This window comes from Zea mays, chromosome 6, assembly GCF_902167145.1.
Source record: "Zea mays cultivar B73 chromosome 6, Zm-B73-REFERENCE-NAM-5.0, whole genome shotgun sequence".
Classification (NCBI taxonomy): domain Eukaryota; kingdom Viridiplantae; phylum Streptophyta; class Magnoliopsida; order Poales; family Poaceae; genus Zea; species Zea mays.
Window position 1 is genome coordinate 124618298 of NC_050101.1, and position 24127 is coordinate 124642424.

General features: G+C 45.5%; 1 protein-coding gene across 2 annotated transcripts; it reads right to left on the minus strand.

The window, feature by feature from the left end:
* Positions 1-1066: 1066 nt before the first annotated feature.
* Positions 1067-10307, minus strand: LOC100283814 (DCN1-like protein 2). 2 transcript variants are annotated; one of them, NM_001370355.1, is made up of 11 exons: positions 10075-10246; positions 9769-9830; positions 4875-5008; positions 4595-4653; positions 3635-3658; positions 2952-3034; positions 2781-2845; positions 2510-2559; positions 2070-2171; positions 1880-1939; positions 1067-1443 (listed from the first exon to the last, which is right to left on the minus strand). In NM_001370355.1, exons 1-11 carry the CDS (start codon positions 10075-10077, stop codon positions 1333-1335), a joined length of 753 nt encoding a protein of 250 aa, NP_001357284.1. In that variant the 5' UTR covers positions 10078-10246; the 3' UTR covers positions 1067-1332. The 2 variants fall into 2 exon arrangements, with proteins under 2 accessions (NP_001357284.1, XP_008647909.1); XM_008649687.2 differs by lacking the exon at positions 3635-3658 and having other exon boundaries at positions 10075-10307.
* Positions 10308-24127: the final 13820 nt, after the last annotated feature.

A 24127-nucleotide genomic window follows, 5' to 3' on the forward strand; every position in this document is an offset into this window, starting at 1 on the left:
AGGCGGAGACCGTCGGCTGAGGCCAGGGCGGAGTCCGAGCCCTGGGGTCGGGCGGAGCGGAGTTCGCCGTCTTCCGAGGCTTAGCCCGAGTCCGAGCCCTGGGTCGGGCGGAGCGTAGTTCGCCGTCTTCCGGGGCTTAGCCCGAGTCCGAGCCCTGGGTCGGGCGGAGCGAAGTTCGCCGTCTTCCGGGGCTTAGCCCGAGTCTGAGCCCTGGGTCGGGCGGAGCGGAGTTCGTCGTCTTCCGGGGCTTAGCCCAAGTCCGAGCCCTGGGTCAGGCGGAGCGGAGTTCGACGTCTTCCGGGGCTTAGCCCGAGTCCGAGCCCTGGGTCGGGCGGAGCGGAGTTCGCCGTCTTCAGGGGCTGAGCTCGAGTCCGAGCCCTGGGTCGGGCGAAGCGGAGCTTCCTATGGTGCCTGCGGCCGGGCCTGACTGCCTGTCAGCCTCACTCTGTCAAGTGGCACCGCAGTCGGAGCGGCGCAGGCGGCGCTGTCTTTCTGTTAGGCCGGTCAGTGGAGCGGCGAAGTGACGGCGGTCACTTCGGCTCTGTCGACTGAAGGGCGCGCGTCAGGATAAAGATGTCAGGCCACCTTTGCATTAAATGCTCCTGCGATTTGGTCAGGGTTGCTTCTTGGCGAAGACAGGGCCTCGGGCGAGCCGTAAGTATGTTCACCGCTGGAAGGGGGCCTCGGACGAAACGGAGATCCTCCAGGGTCGGCTGCCCTTGCCCGAGGCTAGGCTCGGACGAGGCGCGATCGAGTCCCCTCGAACGGACCAATCCCTGACTTAATCGCACCCATCAGGCCTTTGCAGCTTTGTGCTGATGGGAGTTACCAGCTGAGAATTAGGAGCCTTGAAGGTACCCCTAATTATGGTCCCAGATAGTACTAAAGCTGGACAATCCAAGGACAGACGCAGACAGTCTGGCTATGGCTATGAAGACCGAACGGTCCGCAGACGATCAGAAGCAACAACGACCTTAGACCGTCATAGCACAACGTCCTAAAACAGGTACTAGGAAGCCATAATCCCCCCCCCCCCCCCCCAATCCCCTGGTAACCAAACAAGCCCTAAGAAAAACTGAAACAAATCATATAGTAGAGTCCCAAACTCCGTTGCATTTTCGATAAGTTACAGTTCACGATCGCAGGCTGACAGCCACCACTTCCCAGGCAAGTTATGTTTCCCCACGTTTATAAGCAAATTCAATGATATGCCAACAGTTTGGTGAATGAATTGAGCAGGAGTGCCAATATCAGGCCCTGGGCGTCGAGCTGACCGAGATAAATCATGTTTGTACAGCCCAACCATTGTTTGGAGATGCATCTCCCCGTTGTTCATCTTTTACGCTGGACGAGTCCGTTCTCAGTCAGATATTCCACAAATTCGTCTATGAGGTAGGGCCAGGCACCTTCGTCGTCGTAGTTGGATAACTGTGGATCGGTCGTCTGCAAGAAAACAAAACAATAATAAAATTTTGAAAAAGCCAACATGACAGCAAGTTCTTCAAGAAAATTATGGAAACCTCTTGAACTTAATAGGAGACATAATGAATTACTGATGAGGAACAAAACTGCATGTTGCTTCTGAGCGATTCAGCTGCTCAGAGCTTAGCTTGGACGAACAAGGCTACCACAGATTTTAAACCACAGATTTTAAAACTACCTAACGACTAAAGTCATGGCTCATCGCCTAATACACCTCACTATCAGATGGAAATACCTCTCAATCATATCGTTGAAGTTCTCTACCAGATTGTGGCAGCATAAACTGACCACCTAAATGCAATACATTTGCATTTGAACTGGGCGCCTAATTTAGCCCACAAGCCACAACTGGAGTTCCACATGCAAAGGAGGTAGAACAAACAAAGTAGTGAAGTACCTTCACAAATTCCAGCAGCTGGGACCATGTGTCTCTAGATATGGCTTTATTGTGTCTGACCTGAATTTTGAAGAGCTCAAGATGAGGAGGAAGTAACACCTTATGCTTTAACTATGATACAAGTAACGCCTGATGCTTCAACTCTGAGATTCAAATTAATGAAATAAAAATTGCATTTGACTTCAGCTACCTGTAAAAACTGACACCAATGATCCAGAAGAGGCCAGTTCCTTTCAGCAAATAGCAACTGCCACATTCCAATAGCAGTCTCCAGTGAGAGAGACTTTTGACCCTGTCAAATAAGGGATATGTTAAAAAATTTACAAAAAATATATTATACTATTTTATGGGCAGACCCAGTGCCGGAGACTCCACATGAGTGGGGATGGGGAAGGGATAAACAGAGGTAAGCCTTCCTCTGGAAATGCAGAGAGGCTACTTCGAATATGTGACCTGGTGACTCGGTGACGCTTCAAATCCGTGACCTAGCGAGTAGTGACTCAGTGAGACAACTCTCACCACTGCACCAGGCTTGCCCTCTATTATACTATTTCATGAATAAATATAAATTTTCCAACGGCATACAAATATGAATAACTTCTGTAACTACTGGATGAAATATAGGCTAACCTTTTCCCTTGCCCAAGTGAATGCAAAGTTGTATATATCACGGAATTTATCTGGAAGAAGTGTAAACACACATGTTAGAAATGGAGAAGATAACAAAATCATTTCACTCTACACATCTAATTCTGAAGAAAAGGAAACCCCTTTGCCATGAATGCAGAGATGCAGACTTCACATACATTGGAGAAAAAAACTTTCAAACTAACAAGTGGTCACATCTGACTCTAATAAGCAGAACATAATCAAAGTTTTGCCTGAAATAAGGGAAACTCACTGTCATCTTTTAGCTCAGCTCGTAATGATGGTAATTTTCCACGAAACTTCTCGATTGAATCTACCCTGAAAATACCAACTAAACTTACTAAAACAAAAAACTATATGAATGAACAAACCAGAGTCTTGATCAACTTCATATGGGAGTATCACAATTGCAAACATCACTCACCCAATTGATTGCAGTCCACCAATGAATTCCTGACGAGTAAATTCACACATTGTGGCGGCTTTCATGTGCCATGATATGACAAGCTGTTAACAGCATACATCACTATATATGACTAGGAGCAATGATGATCCAAAGATGGTCGTATTTATTTAAATATAGAATAAGCATAAAAAATGCGACCATGGAGAGAAGACATTCCCTTGGTTTTGTCTCATGAAAGGGAAGTATTTAATCCTTTTGGATGATACTCACATGACATAGACACATCCAGGTTCAAGCCTAGGTTAGCAACAACCCCTCAAATAGATGCTCTACCAACCAAGTTATCACTTGGTTAATACATAATAGAAAAGGCATATCATTGGAAACATAAAAAAATGGGAAATTTGGATCCATACCATTAAAAGATCACCACTTTGGATCCATACCATTACTATCTCACTTACATGTGGGTCCACATGAGTCAATGACATGTGAGGTCCATGGTATATATCTAAAGTTTGGATCTTTTAATGGTATAGATCCAATTGTTCCTAAAAAAATCTGTGCAAACACTATCCAACCTAAGAACTGAATTTAGCTCCAGCACACCATTCCACACCACTATCTCTGCCACAGAACTAATTTGCAACCAAACTTTTAGTAAAAATAACAAGTCGGTTCAGAAGAAGCTAATCACATACCATGACAATATCCTGAGGATCAACCTGTACAATAAATATGAAATATATGCATCAAAAATAGTTGGAAAGTTGGTGCCACTAATAGGTACTATAAGGTACAAAACAAAATGCAAAGGTTTGCAAGCACATTCCCTGCAACACAATAAATGGAAACTTATATAAGCAGCAATTTATGTTTTCTGAAACCTTGTGAGATATAAGACGGTAGTAAATTGCAGCTCCAAACTCAAAACTCACTAGTCATGATCCAGTTTAGATCACTTGATAAGGACAGACAATGTAATGACCCAATAAGCCGACATATACAAACTAGAAAGCTAAGCAAGATTCAGTGAAACCTGATCCGCAGTGTCAAAGAAAACAAGACTACGCCATAGCATCTATCTCTTCAACAAAGATTAGAGATAAACAAAAATCAAGGGTCTGTCCAACAGTTAAATGTATCAAGAGTTTGTACAGCAGTTAAATGTATGTTAAAATGATAGACTATCCCCTCATACACAGATCACTTGAGGTCGATTCCAACAGAGAATTCCAGGACTCCATATCAATAAAAACAAAGGTATAGGGATTGGCCACAAAATTGGTATTGTTGAGTATATCCGGATGTAGCTTCATAGTATAGTAATCTACTCCATCTGTCCCAAAATATAGTTCTTTCTAGCCCTCTTTTTTTCTGTTCACATTCGAATGAATAATAATGAATGTAGACATACATAGTTACATACCAACTACATTCATATGTTGATTAATGAATGTATCTGTAGTCTAAAACAAATTATATTTTGGGACAGAGAGAGTATTATGTAAAATCTAAACACATTTGTGGTAGCAATTAACCATTAAAATGGTACCTTCTATTTTCAATAAAATGGATTATGCGCTCCATATGCCTATGGCTGGAAATGAAGTGCGAAGATGGTGAACGGATATTTACAGATGAAAATAAATGCTCCTTACCTGCAGATCATTGCAAAATTGAGATATTCCTTCCACCATTATCATATCAGCATCAGGTTCTGCCAACAAAAGCAAAATACACAATGAAGTTCTAAAATGAGAACATGCAAGATCACATTTTTTCCTTAAAGAAACAAAAAAAAAGGAAGGAGTTAATGTATGTTTTATGGACCTTATAGTACAACATTGTACATAACAGTGTACGAAATCCAAATGAATCAGGTAAACCCCTAGAAACTTAAGCTCTCAAAAGGTTAGTTAAGGCAATGAAAACTGATACCTTTATATCTGTTGAAAATATCTTCAAGATGCCGAGTATTGACCACAGAAACCTGAGGTTGGCTATAGAAGAAGTCAAAAGCTCCTTCCAAGTGCCAATCACTAGCTTTCAGTGCCTGAAGGGCAACCTTCTCACTGCATTAGGTCATAAAAATTGTTCACTGAAATTGTGATGTTTTATACAACTTGGGATTGCACATGTTTTTATATTGAGGTTTTCAGATATATACCATTATGAAAATCCAGTATTCTAAAGATGCCATTATAATTTGTGATACCCAGAGGACCCAGGTTTCTGAATTTTTTAGCCCAAATGCAGCGAACGGCTGCCATGAAATCAGTCATGATTACCGACCAGCAGCTTTTGTAAAATCTACCAGTGAACCCGTCGGGACCCGGGGATTTGTCCGAAGGAAGGGCCTTAATTGTATCCCAGACTTCCTCCTCAGAGACAGGCACATCAAGGGCAGCAAGGTCATAAGATGGCATCCCTAGAGCATCCAGATCCACTGTAACATTCCTTATTTCTGCAGTACCAAGTAACCCTTGATAAAAATTGAAGAGGGCTGCTGCCTTTCCTTCCTGGGCAGTCCAAATCTGCCCATCCTCTGATTGAATTGCTGCAATGAAATTCTTTTTCTTCCTGAACCTTGTTTGTGCATGAAAAAGAGAGGTATTGGCATCCCCTTCTTTGAGCCATCCAATCCGCGATTTCAACCTTGCCATGGTACGAGAAATAGAGGAGAGGGCAAGGGAGTGCTTTTTGAGCATGTTTCGGAGCCACAATTCAGCAGGAGATAAAGAGCGATTATCTTGCGCCACCTCTAATTGATGTAGGAGCTCCCTAGCCATCTCAAGCTGCAGTTTAATCTTCCCAACTTTTTTGTCATTCCAGCTCTGCAAACATCTAGCCGTTGTCTTTAATTTCTTGGCCAAGGTGATAAGTGGGCAAGGCCCTGCAGGAACAGACGTCCAGGCCTGAGTTACCACATCCTGAAAACCCTCCATCTTAGTCCAGAAAGCTTGGAAGTGAAACCTCCCTTTTCCTCTGCTGAAATCATGAAGCCCAAGCAGCAAAGGGCAATGGTCGGAGTCATCCGTGGCTGAGCTCTGGAGAAGAGAATCTGGGAATTGTTCCTCCCAATCTGTTGTGCAGAAAACCCTATCCAATTTGACCAGGGTAGGATTAGAGTGCCCATTTGACCATGTATATTTCCGGCCAATCAACGGAATTTCATTAAGAGCCAAATCATTTGCCCATCTCCTGAATCTACCCATCATGGCACGGTCTAAATTATTATTATTCTTTTCTTCCTCCCTTAAAATCAGATTGAAGTCCCCGAGCACAAGCCATGGCCCATTACAGAGAGCTCTTACTTCTTTCATTACTCTTCTTCCCAAGGTGGAGGGGGCCACTAGTGTGAGGGATTTCCGCCCAATAAGTCTGGTTCATAGTTTCGCGAAGTTGGTGACTAAATTGTTGGCTAACCGGTTAGCAGGCCGGCTGCAAAATATGGTTTCCCCCAATCAAACCGCTTTTATTAAGAAACGGTTTATTCTGGACAACTTTATGCTGGTCCAGCAGACGACCAAATTCCTACATTGTCAGAAGCAGGCTCGTATCCTTCTCAAGCTTGACATTTCAAAGGCTTTTGACTCGGTTTCGTGGGCCTTCCTTCTCGAGGTCTTGAAAAAACTTGGTTTTGGTCAGGTCTGGTGTGATATAATATGTGGGCTGTTAGCTACCTCTTCTACCAGGATTTTACTAAATGGTCTGCCAGGGGATTGGATTGGACATCAACGTGGGCTGAAGCAGGGTGATCCACTATCGCCTATGTTATTTATTCTTGTAATGGATGTCTTGAATCTGCTTGTGCAGCGAGCTTCTGAGGAAGGGCTTCTTCAACCTCTCTCTACAAGGAATATGCAGCACCGTATCTCGTTGTACGCGGATGACGCAGTGATATTTCTATGTCCGACTGCCCCAGACATCAGTATGGTTATGGATATTCTCCATTTATTTGGTTCAGCTTCGGGTCTAAGGACTAATATCCAGAAGAGTAGTGTGTTCCCAATCTGCTGTGGGGAAGAAGATTTAAATTGTTTACAAGACTTGCTACCATGTAATATTTCAGATTTTCCGTGTAAGTACCTTGGTCTGCCTCTGTCTCCCAAGAAACTCACAAGGGACCAGGTTCAGGCCATCGTTGATAGAGTAGCTAGCCTTCTGCCAGGATGGAAAGCTGAACTTATGACCAGGGCTGGTAGAGCTATTCATATGCAGTTTGTCATGACGGCAAAGATGATTTATGCAGCTTTGGCACTCGACCTTCCTGTTTGGGCCATCAAAGCTATTGATAAATTGAGGAAGGGCTTCCTTTGGAGGGGCAGGAAAGAGTTCCGTGGTGGTCATTGCCTCTTGGCTTGGCCTAAGGTTACCCGTCCCAAGGAGCTGGGTGGTCTTGGGATTAGTGAGCTAAAGAACCTATGTTGGGCTCTGAGAGCTCGTTGGCCATGGCTGCAGAAAACAGACCCCAATAGGCCTTGGACGGACTTCCCCATTCGTGTATGTAAGGTGGTTAAAAATCTGATCGCTGCAGCCATTATTACTAAGCTCGGTGATGGAGCCAATACTCTTTTCTGGAAGGATAGATGGTTGGATGGGAAATGTATTAAAGACATAGCTCCTGCAGTGTTTGATTTGGTGCCCCCGCGTCTTGCCAACAGACAGTTGGTCAAAGATGTGCTCCCTAATTTTCAGTGGATCTCCGATGTGAATGGGGCAATTTCAGTTAGAGTCATTGCTGAATTCTTGGAACTCTGTGAAGTGCTTGATGCAGTTGAGCTCCAACCTGGAATAAGGGATCGCCACTTATGGAAATTCAGCGCTTCAGGGGAGTATACAACTAGTTCTGCTTATAAAGCTCTTTTCCTTGGTTCGGTCCAGTTCGAACCAGCAGAACGTGTGTGGAAATCTTGGGCTCCTGGCAAGTGCAAGTTCTTTATATGGCTTGTGGAACATAATAGGTGCTGGACTGCTGACAGGCTTATAAAAAGAGGACTAGACCGACCTGAGCAGTGCCCCCTGTGCGACCAAGAGGCTGAAACCATGAATCATTTGCTGGTCAAATGTGTTTTTGCCAAGCAGTTCTGGTTTCAGTTCCTTAGTTTAGTGGGGCTGCAGGTTCTATGTCCAGCTCATGAGGATTCCTTTGAGTCGTGGTGGAAGTCTAGCAGCTCTCGGGCATCTGATTTTTTGAGAAAAGGTTTTAATTCTCTAGTGATCCTAGGTGCTTGGACCATTTGGAAGCATAGGAATAGATGCGTTTTTTATGGTTGTAATCCCAGCCTGGTCACTGCCCTTAGAGTGGCTAGGGAAGAGGCGGTGCTATGGTCCTTGACTGGAGCCAAGGCTCTGTCCTTCCTCCAAGTTGATGAGTTGCTAGCTTAGATCAGTGTTGTGGGTCGTGTTTCCTCCATGATAGTCGGTGATCCTTAGTTAGTTTATAAGTGGTGTGTGTGTGTGTTCTGTACCGGGATTCTATCCCCCTTTCTATTCTTTCTATTAATGCAATGATACGCAGCTCTCCTGCGTATTCCAGAAAAAAAATTTGTGATACCCGGTGGCTGCCATTACTAGATCTAAAAATTTGGCATATGCCATTATCTACACCCACGCATGTGATGTACATTAATATTACCCCTTTTACCCTTCTTCCTTCCTGCTCTCCTCCCTCACGTTAGGCTGGTGTTTGGTTTTACCATGCTAGCTAAGCCTTCATTGTCTAGATCTGGTTTGGTTGCCCTGCTAATTTGGATGCAATCACCTTTGTCTCGTTAGCTGCATCATCCCTCGCATCTCCAACACTCACGAATGTTCTTTGTTCTCAGAGACATTCCATCAAACAATTGCCTGTGCCAGCACCTGCAGGATTGAACCCGTGCTGGAGAGCAGCAAGAAGATCAGCAGTGCCACGAGCAGCTGGCCAGCATAGCCAGAATCGTCGGCAACAGAGCTCGACCGTGACGCCCAACACCGTCACGGAGCTGTGCCGCACGCCATCTTGATAGCCTTCCATGTTGACGGTGAAGCCACCCTCACCGCGAGGAAGAACGAGGGAGGAGAGCAGAGAGGAAGGGGTAAAAAGGACAATGCTAATGTACATTACACGTGTGAGTGTAGATAATGGCAGGGGCCAAATTTTTAGATCTAGTAATGACAGCTACCGAGTATCACGAATTATAGTGGCATCTTCAGAATACTAGATTTTCATAATGGCATATATGGGGGAAAACCCTTTATATTCCTGATCAATATGTCCTTGCAGTTACATTGAAATTTTCCTAAAGGGACATCCTTTCAGGGCTGCCGACTATAAAAATCATCTAGTCTAGATAAGTAGATATCTACAAATTGTAAAGCAACTAAAATGATTCATATTATGGCACCAATTTTTTTTAGAAAATAACTTTGTTAAAAGGCAAGATTTTTATGGTGCCTAGTACACTTGAAATCTGCATTACAAAGCTAGCAGGATTTCTATGCAAGTATATGCATAGAAAAACGTGACAGAATGCAGCACCACATAGAAAGCAACAAAATCAATTTCTATGTGTTCTTGATAAAAGGTGGATGGCCCAGAACTGCTACAGGATTTTAGAACAAAAATATTATCACAAACACTAAATTCCATATCCATAGTACACCAAACGAGCATATCATACATGGATCACTAGCAAGTTTAATGCAACTTAAACTAGTATATGATGCACAATCCCAGTAAGATTTCGACCAACAAATTAACCACTAAGATGCCTTGTAGCTAAGTTACTAGCTACCTTGCCAATGGCCACAATAATTCGTTCCAATTTGAACAGCAATTGAACAACCATACCTGGCGCCGGTAATGGTCATGAACTGCTGCACCTTGTCGCGGTTTCCTCTCCCCAGCTTATACTGCACAGTGCACACAGACAGCACACAATCAGCTATTTATTTTTTAAAAAATAAAGCATCAGATTCCAACAGTTCACGCATCAGACTGAACCAGTTAACTCACGAATCGAAACCGGGGAGGGAACATAGAAGGGAGCGATTCCCGCACAAACCGATTCAGATACTCAAACGATCTCACAAAAAAGTGCGGCGAAAATCGGGGAGATCAGTACGAACAGAATAGAGGCACGTCGTAGATACTCACCATCTTGGATCGGAGAGCGTGCGAGGACGACGCCGCGGAGGGGAAGGGGCGGCGCGAGGTCTGGGGTTTCGCGGCGAAGCCTCAGCTCTTGCGCTCGGCTCCCTGTCCTCCTCGCCCCTCCTTTTTGTTCCCCTCTCTCTCGCTCGCTAGCTGAATGAATGCTGTGTGCTGAGTCTAAACCAGCGCGTGTGTGTGTGTATGCAGACGAAGATACGGCCCGACCCAACCCGATAACCACAATGACTGGAAAGCCCTTCCACCCATGAATTAGGTAATGAATTAGGTATTAGATCGTCAATCCCTAGTTTACTCAAAAACAATATTTTATATTATTCTACGTTGTAGGTTGTACTATTCACAGAGTATAGTTTGAATATAGACGTAGATATGAGTAAGCTGTTGAAGATAGTCTTAGTGATAGTAATTTGACCTGGATTCCTATATCTGTCAACTATCCGAACTGACGGAGTTAGATATAATATATTTTTCGACTTATAGGTTAGACTCGTATGCGATTAAATTTGAATGGACATAGATTCGGATATTATTTTTCACGCGCAGGTTATCCGTTGGATATCCAAAATCGGGCAATAGTTCATTTTTTATCTATCTTGATAATAAAATGGTTCATGACAATGAAAAGCTTAGATAAGAAATAAATAAACTTAAGTTAGAGAAAAGTCAATTGAGGTGGCAAGTGCAACCAGCCTGTCCATGCACTCGTGGTCGTCTTCTTCCTTAGGCCCAGCCATCAGACTTTGTGCAGATTTATGTGCTCCCGTGGCCGAATCAAGGGGTTAGAAATCGACCGTGAAGCAACAAGAAGGTGATAAGGACATCACTCTAATTAGACCTTGGTGAACCAAGTGCGCAATCTCGGGAGCACCAAATGGAATGACCATGAAATGGTCAAAGTTATTTTAAGATCCCTTGTTTTTCGTAACCCTACTGAAGTTCAATTAATTCGTGGGGATCATAGATACAAATTAATGTCTCTCGAGGAAGTGATAAAAAGTTTGTGAGCTTTGAGGTAATGATCAAAGACTCTAAACACATCGTCAACTTGGAGCAAGGCGGCACCTCCACACCCGAGGTGCAACCCGTCGCATTCAAAGCGACGGAAGAGAAGAAAGAAGAGTCTACATCAAGTAGGCTTCTCATCGACGCCTCCAAGCTCGACAACGAGGAGATGGCGCTCATCATCAAGAGCTTCCGTCAAATCCTCAAGCAAAGGAGGGGGAAAGATTACAAACCTCGCTCCAAGAGGGTGTGCTACAAATGTGGTAAGTCCGGTCATTTTATTGCTAAATGTCTCATGTCTAGTGATAGTGACAGGGGCGACGACAAGAGGGGAGAGAAGAAGGAGAAGAAGAAATACTACAAGAAGAAGGAGAAGAAGAAATACTACAAGAAGAAGGGCGGCGATGCTCACGTGTGTCGGGAATGGGACTCCGATGAGAGCTCCACCGACTCCTCCTCCGACGAGGATGCCGCCAACATTGCCATCAATAAGGGCCTCCTCTTCCCCAACGTCGTCCACAAGTGCCTCATGGCAAAGGACGGCAAAAAGAAGGTACAATCTAGAACCACCCCCAAGTATACTACATCTAATGATGAGGGTAGGTAGTTCTAGTGAAGATGAAGATGATTTGCTCACTCTTTTGCCAACCTTAACATGCAACAAAAAGAAAAATTAAATGAACTAATAGGAGCTATTCATGAGAAGGATGAACTCTTGGATAGCTAAGAGGAATTCCTTATTAAAGAAAACAAAAGGCATGTTAAAGTAAAAAATGCTTATGCTCAGTGCCGGAGAGGAAAATCTCCGGCCGGGTGACGGAATGCACCCGCCCTAAATCCTTAGATGAGGAGGGACCTAAGCGTTTTGCCTGTTAGATGGAAACGGGAAGAACACAAGAACACACAAGGATTTTAGAGTTGTTCGGGCCACCGGAGCGTAACACCCTACTCCACTATCTGATGTATAGAGCTTGTATGAACTTGTGAGCCTGAGCTGGGTCTAAGTGTGCTTGAGTCTATCCTCATGTAACGCTATGTGCCTCCCCTTTTATAGCTCAAGGGGGGCACGTACAAGGGTGCTGGGCCCCGACATGCGGGCCCAGGAACATAACGGATGTAATATTTGGAGCAACTAATCCTCGTCGCCAGGGCAATCTCCTTGTGCCCTGATATCCGCAGCGCGCGAAGTATTGGCGTGCAGGGAAGCTTCCCTGGCCACGTACGAGTGATGATGAGCACAGCGTATGCCGCGGCACGGGTGTATTGTCCGCCACCGGAGTGGATGGGCACACCGCATGCAGGATGACCTGGACGCCGCCCGTCAACAAAGTGGACAGGACACATTTAGGACCCGTTTGGCAAAGCTCCAGCTTCTGTTTCTTTAGCTCCAGATCCTGATCCTCGTGAGGAGCTGATCCTCCTGATTCTCCTAGAGAATCAGAATCATTTTTAAAATCATTTGGCAAGTAAATTGATTCTTGTCTGCTGAGAGTTGGTGGTCTGTGGCGATTGTCTGTTTTACCCTTTACAGTTCAACTTTGTTACAAACAAATAAGTAGGATGCATATACGGAAAAAAAATTATGAAACAATAACATATAAAATATTCCCATCATAGTAGTGCATAAAATGGTCTCAAATGTTTAATCCATAAATTGGCTCGTTATGTTTTTGTCCAATGGCAATTGCGGGTAATTTTGATCAAACTTTAAGGGGAGGTCCATATTTGGTTGGTTGAGGAGCTGTTTTAAGGGAAGGTGGAGCAGGTTTTTTAGATCCCACCTTTCTTCACAAAAACGACTCCCAATCTTTCGGCTCCACACGAGAATCAGTTTAAAAAAATACCCGTTTGGCACGGCTCCTCCAGATCCTCGCTTAGAATCAGGAGCTGGAGTTGTGCCAAACGGGCCCTTAATGCTTAGGCGGCACATCGCTTGTTAGTGGAGTAGACAGGGCGTATTTAATGCTGAGGTGGCACATCACCTGCCAGCTTGATAGGCGGCGCGCCTCCTCCACAATAAATGCGCGACCCGGAGGCCTTACGTCTGGCTCCGCCCGCTGGCTTACGTCACAGGCAGTAGGCCACGTGGCAGCATCGGGTCTCCGCCTGAGCGGGGAGTGGGAGCGCTCGCGGTATGGTCCAGACACGTGTCAGCACCAGACCCCCGCCCGACCTTGATTAAGGTCTGGGTATTCCTCTCCTTGGCATCTTGGGACCCTTACTGAAAGTGGCCCGGACCCCTCCTGAGGGGTCCGGGACCCGTCCCAAGGGTCTGGTTTGTACTTGGCGAGGTTTTGAACCCCGCCAGGAAGTCTGGGCTGTGCCTCCAGGGGTCCGGCATTTTCCCGTGGGGGTCCGGACCCACTGTCGCCACTTTGGAGTATATCGTCTTTCTTGGCCACGTGGCGGCCCTCGAACCGTCCACGTGGTGGGGTCAGGTACTGTTCGCCACGCGACTAAGGATAGCCGCATGGACAGTGCACCTCCATACTGTAGTAACGGGTACCCCTTTTCCAGGGTACTGACAGTGGTCCCCGTGCCCGCCTCAGGGGAGGATACGAGCCTGCAGGTGGGGGCCAAAGCTAGATTGTCGATAGGCGCGCTACTTCTGTGCGCTTGCTGGCGAAATCACTGCCAGCCCACCTTCGAACACGCCAACCGCCACGCCTGTCCCCGCAGCTGACTGACCCGTGACCTCCGCACTTGATGCTTTTTGCTGGGCCACGCGCGGGGTACCTCGATACCGCTGCATCGGTTTTGAAAATTTTTCTGTCTTCTGCGGAGGCCCCGAGGAGGCGCGGTACTGGCGCGAATGGCGGTTTGACTTCTCTGCACCTAGGAACCAGTGCCCATGGAGGATGACTCATGGGCCCGGGCCCCCGTGCCAGAGACTGGGCTGTTGGTTTCGGTGGAGGTGAAGAGGCGCACTACCGCAGGCGGTAGCATGCTCTTCACGCAGCGGACTGGTCTGCTGCTTTCGGCGGAGACGAAGAGGCGCATTTTCCGCGAGCGGTGGCGTGCTCCTCACGCGGCGGTTCGCCTTCTCCGCACACGGAGGCCGACGCCCGAAGAGTATGACTCGTGGGCCCGGGCCCCCGTGACAGAGGATGGGCCTCCCTAGCGCGCATCGGGCGAGATCTTTAGCGGCGTCTTGGGGCGTTAGTGGGGGAATCCTTCTTTAAAAAGGGGATTCCCCCGAGTGTGGTAGCCATCCTCATCACTTGCAACGCCCTTTCGCTCTTGAGTTATCCGCGCTCTTCTGTCGTCGTGGCCGCCATGGCCTTGCTAGACCCTCCCGAGCATCTTCCGCCCGAGGTGGCACTCAACTTGGTGCGCAACCTGCTCGGACGGGGTGCGCCGGCGTTCGTCGGAAGGATCTGTGTCAGCGCCTCTGCTCACGGCGACCTCACCATCAGGGAGTCCATGCTCTTTGTCTCCAACCTCCCCAGTGGGTTGGTGCTACCGATCTTGCCTTTCTTCTGATGGAGGTGCACGGCCTCGTGGGGGCAGCGCTCTTCCACCGGTGCTTAGCTTCAAGGATGTTCATCAGCCTTGCGGTGGTGGAGAGCGAGCTGGGCTGCGGCTCCGTCTTCCACGTGAGCCGGTGACCCGCCTCTTCCTCCAGCATTCGGAGGAAAGGACGAACACCAGCCTTGTGAAGGTTGGAGGCGAACTTCGGCTACGCGGCATCGGCCAGACCGCAAGCGCCGTCTGCCGCCGTGCTTCCAACTCCTTGGCTTGGATGTTCTTGTCGTCACCCCCGTAGGAGGACAGGGGCGAGGGCCTCTTCGCCATGGTGCACACGCTGAGGTGGTCGCCGCTGCTGGCAAGCCGCTCGGAGCTAGCTTTCAACGTGACCCTGTTGGTGCAGAGTAGTCCATACCTGTAGAGTAGAGATGGAGTTAGGACTCCGCTTGAAGGCGGATGTAATAACTTTTGTTTTTTGTAAGGTACCTTTGAGTACTATTTATCAAGCAGTATTAGCACTTATCTGTATACTATTCGTCCCTACTGTGTGTGGTGTTACCGACTCCTCCCTGGTACCCATGTGGTCCCCCTGGGATGTAGGCTCGACGTGTCGAGGCTGGATACCAGTATACCTAGGAATGAGTTGGCAATGGCCCCCAGGAGGTAGACTCGACTGGGACCCGAACCTGCACACAGCTTCGACTAGGGAGCGTTAGTAGTACACCCATAGTACCCATCGTTTGACATTAGCCATCCTTTGGTATATGCACGGGACCTACAGGTTTTAGTCCGGGAAGCCAAGTTGTGTGTCCGGACCCCCTGGACCGCGGTTCCAAATACTAGGACACCCATCGCAGAGTGGTAGAGCGTACAGGCTTACGACATGGAACCAGGCTAAGCGGCTACACGGCTCCGGACCACCCCAGGGGACAAGTATCCATTCTCTAGAGCCGGACCCCAGGTTGTCGGACCCACAGGACTATAGCTCCAAATACTAGGGTGCTCGTCATAGAGTGGTGGAGTGTGCAGACTTTTGGGTACGGAACCAGGCTAAGCGGTCGTACTGCTCCGGACCACCCCATGGAACGAGCTCCTGTTCTTTAGAACCGGTCCCCAGGCTACCGGACCCCCTGCTTTCGTAGAGGGGTCCTAAACTGCAGGCCTGGCTACTCAATTCGGATGTCTTCATGCCAGAACAGATAGGAACTGTACGGGTGGGTTAGATAAAAATAATATCCGGGAACTGCAGGATAAAACCATGGAGGCAGGAGGATAAGACTGTCATAGGAGTGCATCTGAGGGGGTAAATCTTCTCTTTATAACTCGACATGCATGGGTGCAGGCCAATAGGCCGGGCTTATGAGGGCGAACCTCACCGGGCTGGCGTACACGTATGCGCAACCTAGTTACAAAAGGGAGAGAAACTCAACCCCTCAGACTTGCTTCTATGGATAGAACTTACAGAGGTGCTCCAGGGGTTAGGTAGAGGTACTCCAGCTGTAGCAAGGTGGTTACTCCCGGGTTGGCACATTTCTGTCACCTTAAAGGGTTCCTCCCAGCTGGGGGAGCGTTTATGGAACCCTTCTTGGTTCAGTACTCACCATAGGGTTAGGTCCCGACCCAGGGTTCCCTACTATGCACGAACCGTTAGTAGCGCCTAGGCGCCTGGTTGCAACGTGCATTTCAGGCCGCTGCTTGCTTTCTGCGTTCGTCGATGGAGTTCACGTCCCTACAATGTGGCCGCTCCTGCACAGACTTATCAAAAGACTGGACCCGTGGTGAGTCCATAAGGGTTTCTGGGGGAAGGCAGGCTTCGGCCCTGTAGACCGGGGAGTACGGGGTCCCCCCGGTGGCCCGTCTAGCTATCACCACCGGAGTAGGAGTCTCTAGTGATGACATCATCCAGGACCCCCTCAGGTGACTGATACCCGAGGTCCCGTTCAGCCGCGGCCACCTCGCCGTCGTCGACCCTTTCCTTGCCAGGTAGGCGACGAGGTGGGGAGCCGTCCTTGGAAGACTGCTCGCGCCGCTCGCTGACGCGTTTCACGATGTCGATGATCTCGCGACACTCCACGGCGCTGTGGCGACTGTTGGGGTGTACAGGGCATGAGCCGTTGTTATCCCTCTGCGACCGAGGGCGTTTGTTGCGGTCGCCCCGGCCCCCAGTCGCAGCTGTGATGACTAGAGCGGTTGACCGCGGCTTCTCGTGGTCGCGACCCTTCTTTTTCTTTTTACCGTCTCGGGGGACGACACCCGAGCCACCCATCTGGGCGACCCCGGTTTGTGGGGCCGAGTGCCATGCCCGACCCTCGGCGGCTCTGGCGCACTTGTCGGCCAGAGCGAAGAGTGTGGAGACAGTCTCCACGTCATGCGTGGCCAGCTTCTCCAACATTTTTTCATCACATACTCCCTGACGGAAGGTCGTGATGATGGAAGCATCGGAAATGTGAGGTATAGTATCTCGCACCTTGGTGAAGCAGGAGATAAACGTCCGGAGAGTCTCCTCGGGTTCCTGCCTCACTGCGTGGAGGTGGGCCTCCACGCCTGTGAATCATCTAGGCCCCTTTGATAATGTTTTGGTAATTAATGACAACTACTTGTGGACTAACGATTCTTGGAGTAATAAGAATGCAGGGTTGGACCACATAGAAATGAAATGTTGAAGAGTCATACGCATTGGTTGTGGATCAGATGAAGGCAAAGGTATAATATAGGTTTTACTTTTGCCGGTCTTGAGGAGTTTAGAGAAGATACCTGACCGGATTAGTAGGCTAGATAGCCGTACTATTAAGAGGGGTCAATGACTTAGACCTGTGTAAAACTTAGTGCCTCATAGAGCATCAAGTAGTTGCATTTGCATGAGGACTAACAGCGCTTCTCATTTCGTAAGTTAAAAAGTTCATTCAAAAGCTTGTTTGAAACTTGAGAAGTCTTGGTCGCGCGGACTGTCCGGCCCTTAGGGGCGGACCGTCTGCGATCCTTCAGAGGGTCCGAGGTTTGACCATTTGTATTGACTCTATGCTCTTTTGCACTGCGGACCGTCCGGGCCTTAGGGCCGGACCGTCCGCAGTCCTGACCAGAGGAAGGTGGCTTCGGGTCAGTCCCTGAATTATAGTCGGACGGTCCGCCTGTGAGGCACGGACGGTCCGCATGTGTCTAACTCGTTTTTGGACAGGGACTGTGTGTTTTTATTGATTTGTACTACGGACGGTCCGGGGGACCAGTCCGGACAGTACTGTCTCAGGTCGCGGACGGTCCGGGATTTATAGCCGGACGGTCCGCGTGTGTTAACTCCGTTTGATCCGAGGCTCGGGTGTTTGAAATTGCCAGGTCGCGGACGGTCCGGCCTTGATGGGCGGACTGTCCGGACCCACCTTTTTGAGTCTGCTCTGACATGTTTCAACGGTCATTATAGCCGTTATGGTGTACGGCGGACCGTCCGGCCCTAGGGCGCGGACGGTCCGCGTGTGCGCAGAACTGCCCCCTTTTGTGCATAACGGTTGGTATTAAATGGGGGACTATAAATAGAAGGGTAGCTCATGTGTGAGACCTCTCTTGGCCATTCCTTGCATACATTGAGCTCACTTGTGATCCTCCAACTCACTCTCTCACACTCTTTGCTTGAGATTGCATTCTAGTGAGAGATTGAGGGTTTCTAGTGCATTTGCATCATTTGGTGATTCTTGAGGCACTAGGTGATACACCGAGCAAGCGTCGTTGGCTTGTTACTCTTGGAGGTTGCCGCCTCCTAGACGGCTCGGGTGATTGTCTCCGTCGAGCTCTCCAAGAAGATTGTGGAGAAGCCGCGGTGTTGATTGTGAGGGGTTCGCGCCTACCTCGCCGGAGCGGCAAAGGTGACATTAGTGGAATCGAGGTATTGAGTGATTTCTTGTCCACTTGGCTCAAAGATCAAGTCGTGTCTTGATAGAGGAGCAAGTGAGAGCTTGAAGTCCACCTCAACGTGGATTAGGGGTGATCGGCAAATCACCGATACCACGGGATAAATTTCGGTGTCTATTCCTTCTAGCATTTACTTATTGCCTCGCAATTGATTAGTGATTTGCTTATTGTTCTTCAAGTATTCAATCTCCGTAGTTGTCTTTCATACATTGTTTACTTATTGACACTAGTAAATTTATTCCTCCTGTTGTATTGATTAAATTTACTTAGTATTGTTGTTTTTAGTCAAAACCGTCTATTCACCCCCCCTCTAGCCGGTGTCCTAGATCCTACAAGTGGTATCGGAGCCGAGGACTCCATTGTTTGTGGATCTAATCATCCCGGAGTGGGACAAAATGGCTAGTAACAACAATGTGCACATTGGGAAGCCACCGCACTTTGATGGAAACAATTATGATTATTGGAAAATAAGAATGTCAATGCATCTTAGAGCAATGGGTGGAAAAATTTGGCCAATTGTTAGAGATGGATTCGTTGTATTGAAGGAAGATGAACCATCCGTTAGTGATAATGAGAATATCCTCACAAATGATCAAGCCATGAATGTCTTTTATGATGCTCTTGATATAAATGAGTTCAATCGTATCAAGAATCTCACAACCGCTCATGAGATTTGGGTAAAACTAATGGAAATTCATGAAGGAACTACAATTGTGAAGAGTGCCAAACTATATGTGTGCAAAGGGAAGTTTGAGCAATTTATTATGAAAGAAGATGAGAGTGTATCCGATATGTTCAATCGATTGAATGAGATTGTAAATGAACTCAAAGGACTTGGTTTTAATGTACCGGATGTGGATTTCACACACAAGTTCCTTAGATCACTTCCGGAGAAATATGAGACTATTGTGACAATGCTAGTAAGGAGTGATCTATCTACAACCTCTCCAACTGAAGTATTGGGAGAAATTCTCACTCAAGATATATTTAAGAAGTCACAAGCCGATGCTTTAAGTTTGGCAAAGAAGGTGAAAAATGAATCTATTGCTCTCAAAGCCAAGGCCTCAAAGGCAATTGAAAAGGAAGATAGCAATGATGAAGAAAATGAAAGCGAGAGTGATGGTGACATGGCTTTATTTGTAAGGAAATTCAATAAATTCATGAAGATGAAAAGAGGTCAACCTAGAAGAGGTCAAACATCTAGAAGAAATGCTTTCAATGATAGAAAATGTTTTGAGTGTGGGGAACCCGGTCACATTGCCATGAATTGTCCAAGCAAGAAGAAGAAGGGCAAAGATGAAAGTGACAAGAAGAAAAAGAAATACTATAACAAGAAGAAAGATGGCAAAGCCTACTTAGTTGAATGGGACTCGGATGATAGCTCGGATGATGATGATGATGACACCTCATCCAAGCTTAATGCCGGAATTGCCATCAAGGAAGCTCCCTCACTCTTCTCATCCCCCCATTGTCTCATGGCAAAGGGAGATGCTAAGGTAAAAATCATCACCGATTTAAATGATATAAATGATGATGATGATATCGATGATGTTGATGATGATGGCTATTCATATGATGATCTTGTTAGAATGTTAGGTGAGGCCGATGACTACATGCACAAAGAAAAAGAAAAATTTAGGGCCTTGAAGGAATTGTATAAAAACCTCCAAGTGTCTTTTGAGGAGCTCAAGACCTCTCACAATGACCTCAAAGAAAATTGTGAGAAGCTTGCGGATGCTCAAAAATCATCTATTGTGCATGAAGTTGAGGTGGTCACTAAGGATGTTGGAGTCACTTGTGACTTACTTGATAGTCTTACAAGTGAACCACTACCTACTAACTCTATTTGTGATAAATGCAAAATTTCTCTCAATGATAATATTGCTCTTGATGAATCAAAAATTATTGTTGAGAATGAAGTGTTAGTGGATAGAATAAGTACTCTAACTCATGACCTAGAAAAGGCATATGGTGGCAAGAAGAATTTGGATTTCATATTGGGAAGTCAACGATGCTCTCTTAACCGTGAAGGTCTTGGATATGTTCCCAAGAAAGGAAAGAATGCTTTTGTAAAGCAAAAGACATTGTTTGTGAAAGAATGTGACAAAGTGTGTCACAAGTGTCACAAAAAGGGACATGTTAAGAAAAATTGTCCCAAGTTCAAACATGTATCCTCCACTTGTTTTGAGCATTGTTATGTCCTTTCTCATAATGCAAAAGGTGTTCATGCTAAATTTGTTGGTACTTCAATTGTTGGAAACAAAAAGAAAGCTATTTGGGTGCCAAAGACCTTGGTCACTAACATCCAAGGACCCAAGCAAGTTTGGGTACCTAAAAGAGATTGATTTCCTTTTGTAGGTAAACTACAAGGCGGGAGGGAATCATTGGGTGTTGGATAGTGGATGTACTCAACACATGACCGGGGATATGAAGATGTTTACCCAAATGAGTGATGAAGATTGCTCAAATTATGATAGTATCACATTTGGAGATAATCGTAAAGGAAAGGTTAAAGGTTTGGGAAAAATTGCTATTTCAAATGATCATTCTATATCAAATGTGCTATTGGTTGAGTCTTTGAATTTTAATTTACTTTCCGTAGCTCAATTATGTGATTTAGGATTTTGTTGCAATTTCACGGTTGAAGATGTTATTATCTCTAGTGTTGATGGTAGCAATCTTAAATTTAAAGGTTTTAGACATGAAAATCTTTATCTTGTTGATTTCTCATCTAATGAGGCAAAGCTCACAACTTGCTTATTTTCAAAAGCTTCACTAGGTTGGTTATGGCATAGAAGACTTGGTCATGTTGGGATGAAGCAACTCAATCGGTTAACCAAGCATGACTTAGTTCGAGGCTTGAAAGATGTGAAGTTTGAAAAGAACAAATTGTGTAGCTCTTGTCAAGCCGGTAAGCAAGTGGCAAATACTCATCCAAATAAAAGTCAAATGTCCACTCATCGACCTTTGGAATTACTTCACATGGATTTATTTGGGCCCACATCTTTTGTAAGTATTGGTGGTAATTCTTATTGTCTTGTGATTGTGGATGACTATTCAAGATTTACTTGGGTTTATTTTCTACGAGACAAATCCAATGTGTTTGAAACATTCAAGTCATTTGCTATATTGGCTCAAAATCAATTTGATTTCGACATCAAAAAGGTTAGAAGTGATAATGGGTCGGAATTCAAAAATGCAAGGATTGATCAATATTGTGATGACAAGGGTATCAAACATGAATTCTCTTCCAAATATACCCCGGAACAAAACGGTATTGTTGAGAGAAAGAATAGAACTCTTATTGATATGGCAAGGTCTATGTTAGCGGAATATAATATATCGGATTCTTATTGGGCCGAGGCAATAAATACCGCTTGTCATTCATCAAATAGACTATATTGTCACAAACTCTTGAAGAAAACTCCATATGAATTGCTCATTGGTAGAAAGCCAAATATCTCATATTTTAGGGTATTTGGTTGCAAATGTTACATTTTGAGAAAGGGAAGCCGGCTTTCTAAATTTGAGAAGAAATGTGATGAGGGTTTTCTTCTTGGATATTCATCAAATAGTAAGGCTTATAGAGTCTTCAACAAATCTCATGGTATTATTGAGGAAGCATATGATGTTGAATTTGATGAAACAAATGGGTCTCAAGATGAGAGTGATAACCTCGATGATGTTGGGGGAACTCAATTGATAAATGCAATGAAAACAATGGCCATTGGTGAAATAAAACCTAAGGAAGATGATGATGAAGATAGTGTAGTTGTTATTCCTTCATCCTCAACTATAAATGAGGAAGATCACCAAAGCCAACAACTCGATGAAACCTTGGATACTCATGATCAAGGTACTTCAAGACCTACGGTTCCTCCTAATGCTTCAACAAGCAACTATCAAACGGTATCAAGAATTCATCATTCCATTGTGAAGGATCACCCGGTTGATCAAATTGTGGGTGATATTAGTAAGGGTGTTCAAACTCGCTCTCGCATAGCTTCATTTTGTGAACATTTCTCTTTTGTATCTTGCATGGAACCTAACCGTGTAGATGAAGCTCTACTTGATGTTGATTGGGTGAATGCAATGCATGAAGAATTAAATAACTTCGCTCGAAATGAAGTTTGGGAGCTTGTTGAGAGACCAAAGAACCACAATGTTATTGGTACAAAATGGGTGTTTCGCAACAAGCACAATGAAGATGGTGTGGTAGTAAGAAACAAGGCAAGATTAGTTGCACAAGGATATACTCAAATTGAAGGATTGGATTTTGGGGAGACATTTGCTCCCGTAGCAAGATTAGAAGCAATCCGGATTCTACTTGCTTATGCTTGTGCACACAATATCAAGCTCTACCAAATGGATGTAAAGAGTGCCTTTCTAAATGGTAAGATTAGTGAACTAGTGTATGTTGAACAACCTCCCGGTTTTGAGGACCCCAAAAGACCTAACCATGTGTTCAAGCTTTCTAAAGCTCTCTATGGGCTTAAGCAAGCTCCACGCGCTTGGTATGAAAGGCTTAGGGATTTCTTGCTTTCCAAAGACTTCAAAATTGGGAAGGTTGACACTACTCTATTCACTAAAAGAATTGGCAAAGATTTATTTGTTTGTCAAATCTACGTTGATGATATTATTTTTGGATCTACTAATGAATTATTTTGTGAGGAGTTCGGAAAAATGATGTCAAAGGAATTTGAAATGTCTATGATAGGAGAATTGAGCTTCTTTCTTGGGCTTCAAATCAAACAATTGAAAGATGGAATTTTTATAAGTCAATCAAAATATTTGAGGGACATGCTCAAGAAGTTTGGTTTAGAAAATGCTAAGCCTATCAAGACTCCAATGGCAACAAATGGTCATCTAGACTTAGATGAAGGAGGTACTATAGTTGATCAAAAACTTTATCGTTCAATAATTGGTAGTTTGCTTTATATTACCGCATCTAGGCCCGATGTTATGTTTAGTGTATGCATGTGTGCTCGATTTCAAGCTTCTCCTAGAGAGATTCACTTGAAGGCCGCTAAAAGAATTCTAAGATATTTGAAGTATACTCCCAATATTGGTCTATGGTATCCCAAAGGTGCTCAATTTGAATTAATTGGATATTCGGATTCGGACTATGCGGGGTGCAAAGTTGATAGAAAAAGCACCTCCGGTTGTTGTCAATTTCTTGGTAGATCTCTTGTTTCATGGTCTTCTAAGAAACAAAATTCGGTTGCTCTATCTACCGCCGAGGCGGAATATATATCGGCCGGAAATTGTTGTGCTCAACTATTATGGATGAAACAAACCTTATTGGACTATGGAATTATTTTCAAAAATGTGCCTCTCATGTGTGATAATGAGAGTGCGGTGAAATTGGCTACCAATCCGGTCCAACACTCAAGAACCAAGCATATTGATATACGGCATCACTTCTTAAGAGATCATGTTGGCAAGGGAGATATCTCTATTTATTCCATTGGCACCGATGATCAATTAGCAGACATTTTTACAAAACCTTTGGATGAAACAAGATTTTGTTCTCTAAGAAGTGAAATGAATGTGATCGATATCTCTAATGTGACTTGAAGTTGATCACACATGTGTCGCCTTGCATCTTGGGTCTAAGTATGCTTTTTATGCTATTTATTTGGTATTATTTGTGTATTTTTCATTT

Bases quoted from the DNA above. Each gene is read 5' to 3' on its own strand.
- LOC100283814 (NM_001370355.1), bottom strand. The intron at 4,654-4,874 runs GTATCAGTTTTC...TTTTGTTGGCAG, and splicing joins TATTTTCAACAGATATAAAG to AACCTGATGCTGATATGATA. The intron at 2,846-2,951 runs GTGAGTGATGTT...TGGTATTTTCAG, and splicing joins GGTGGACTGCAATCAATTGG to GGTAGATTCAATCGAGAAGT.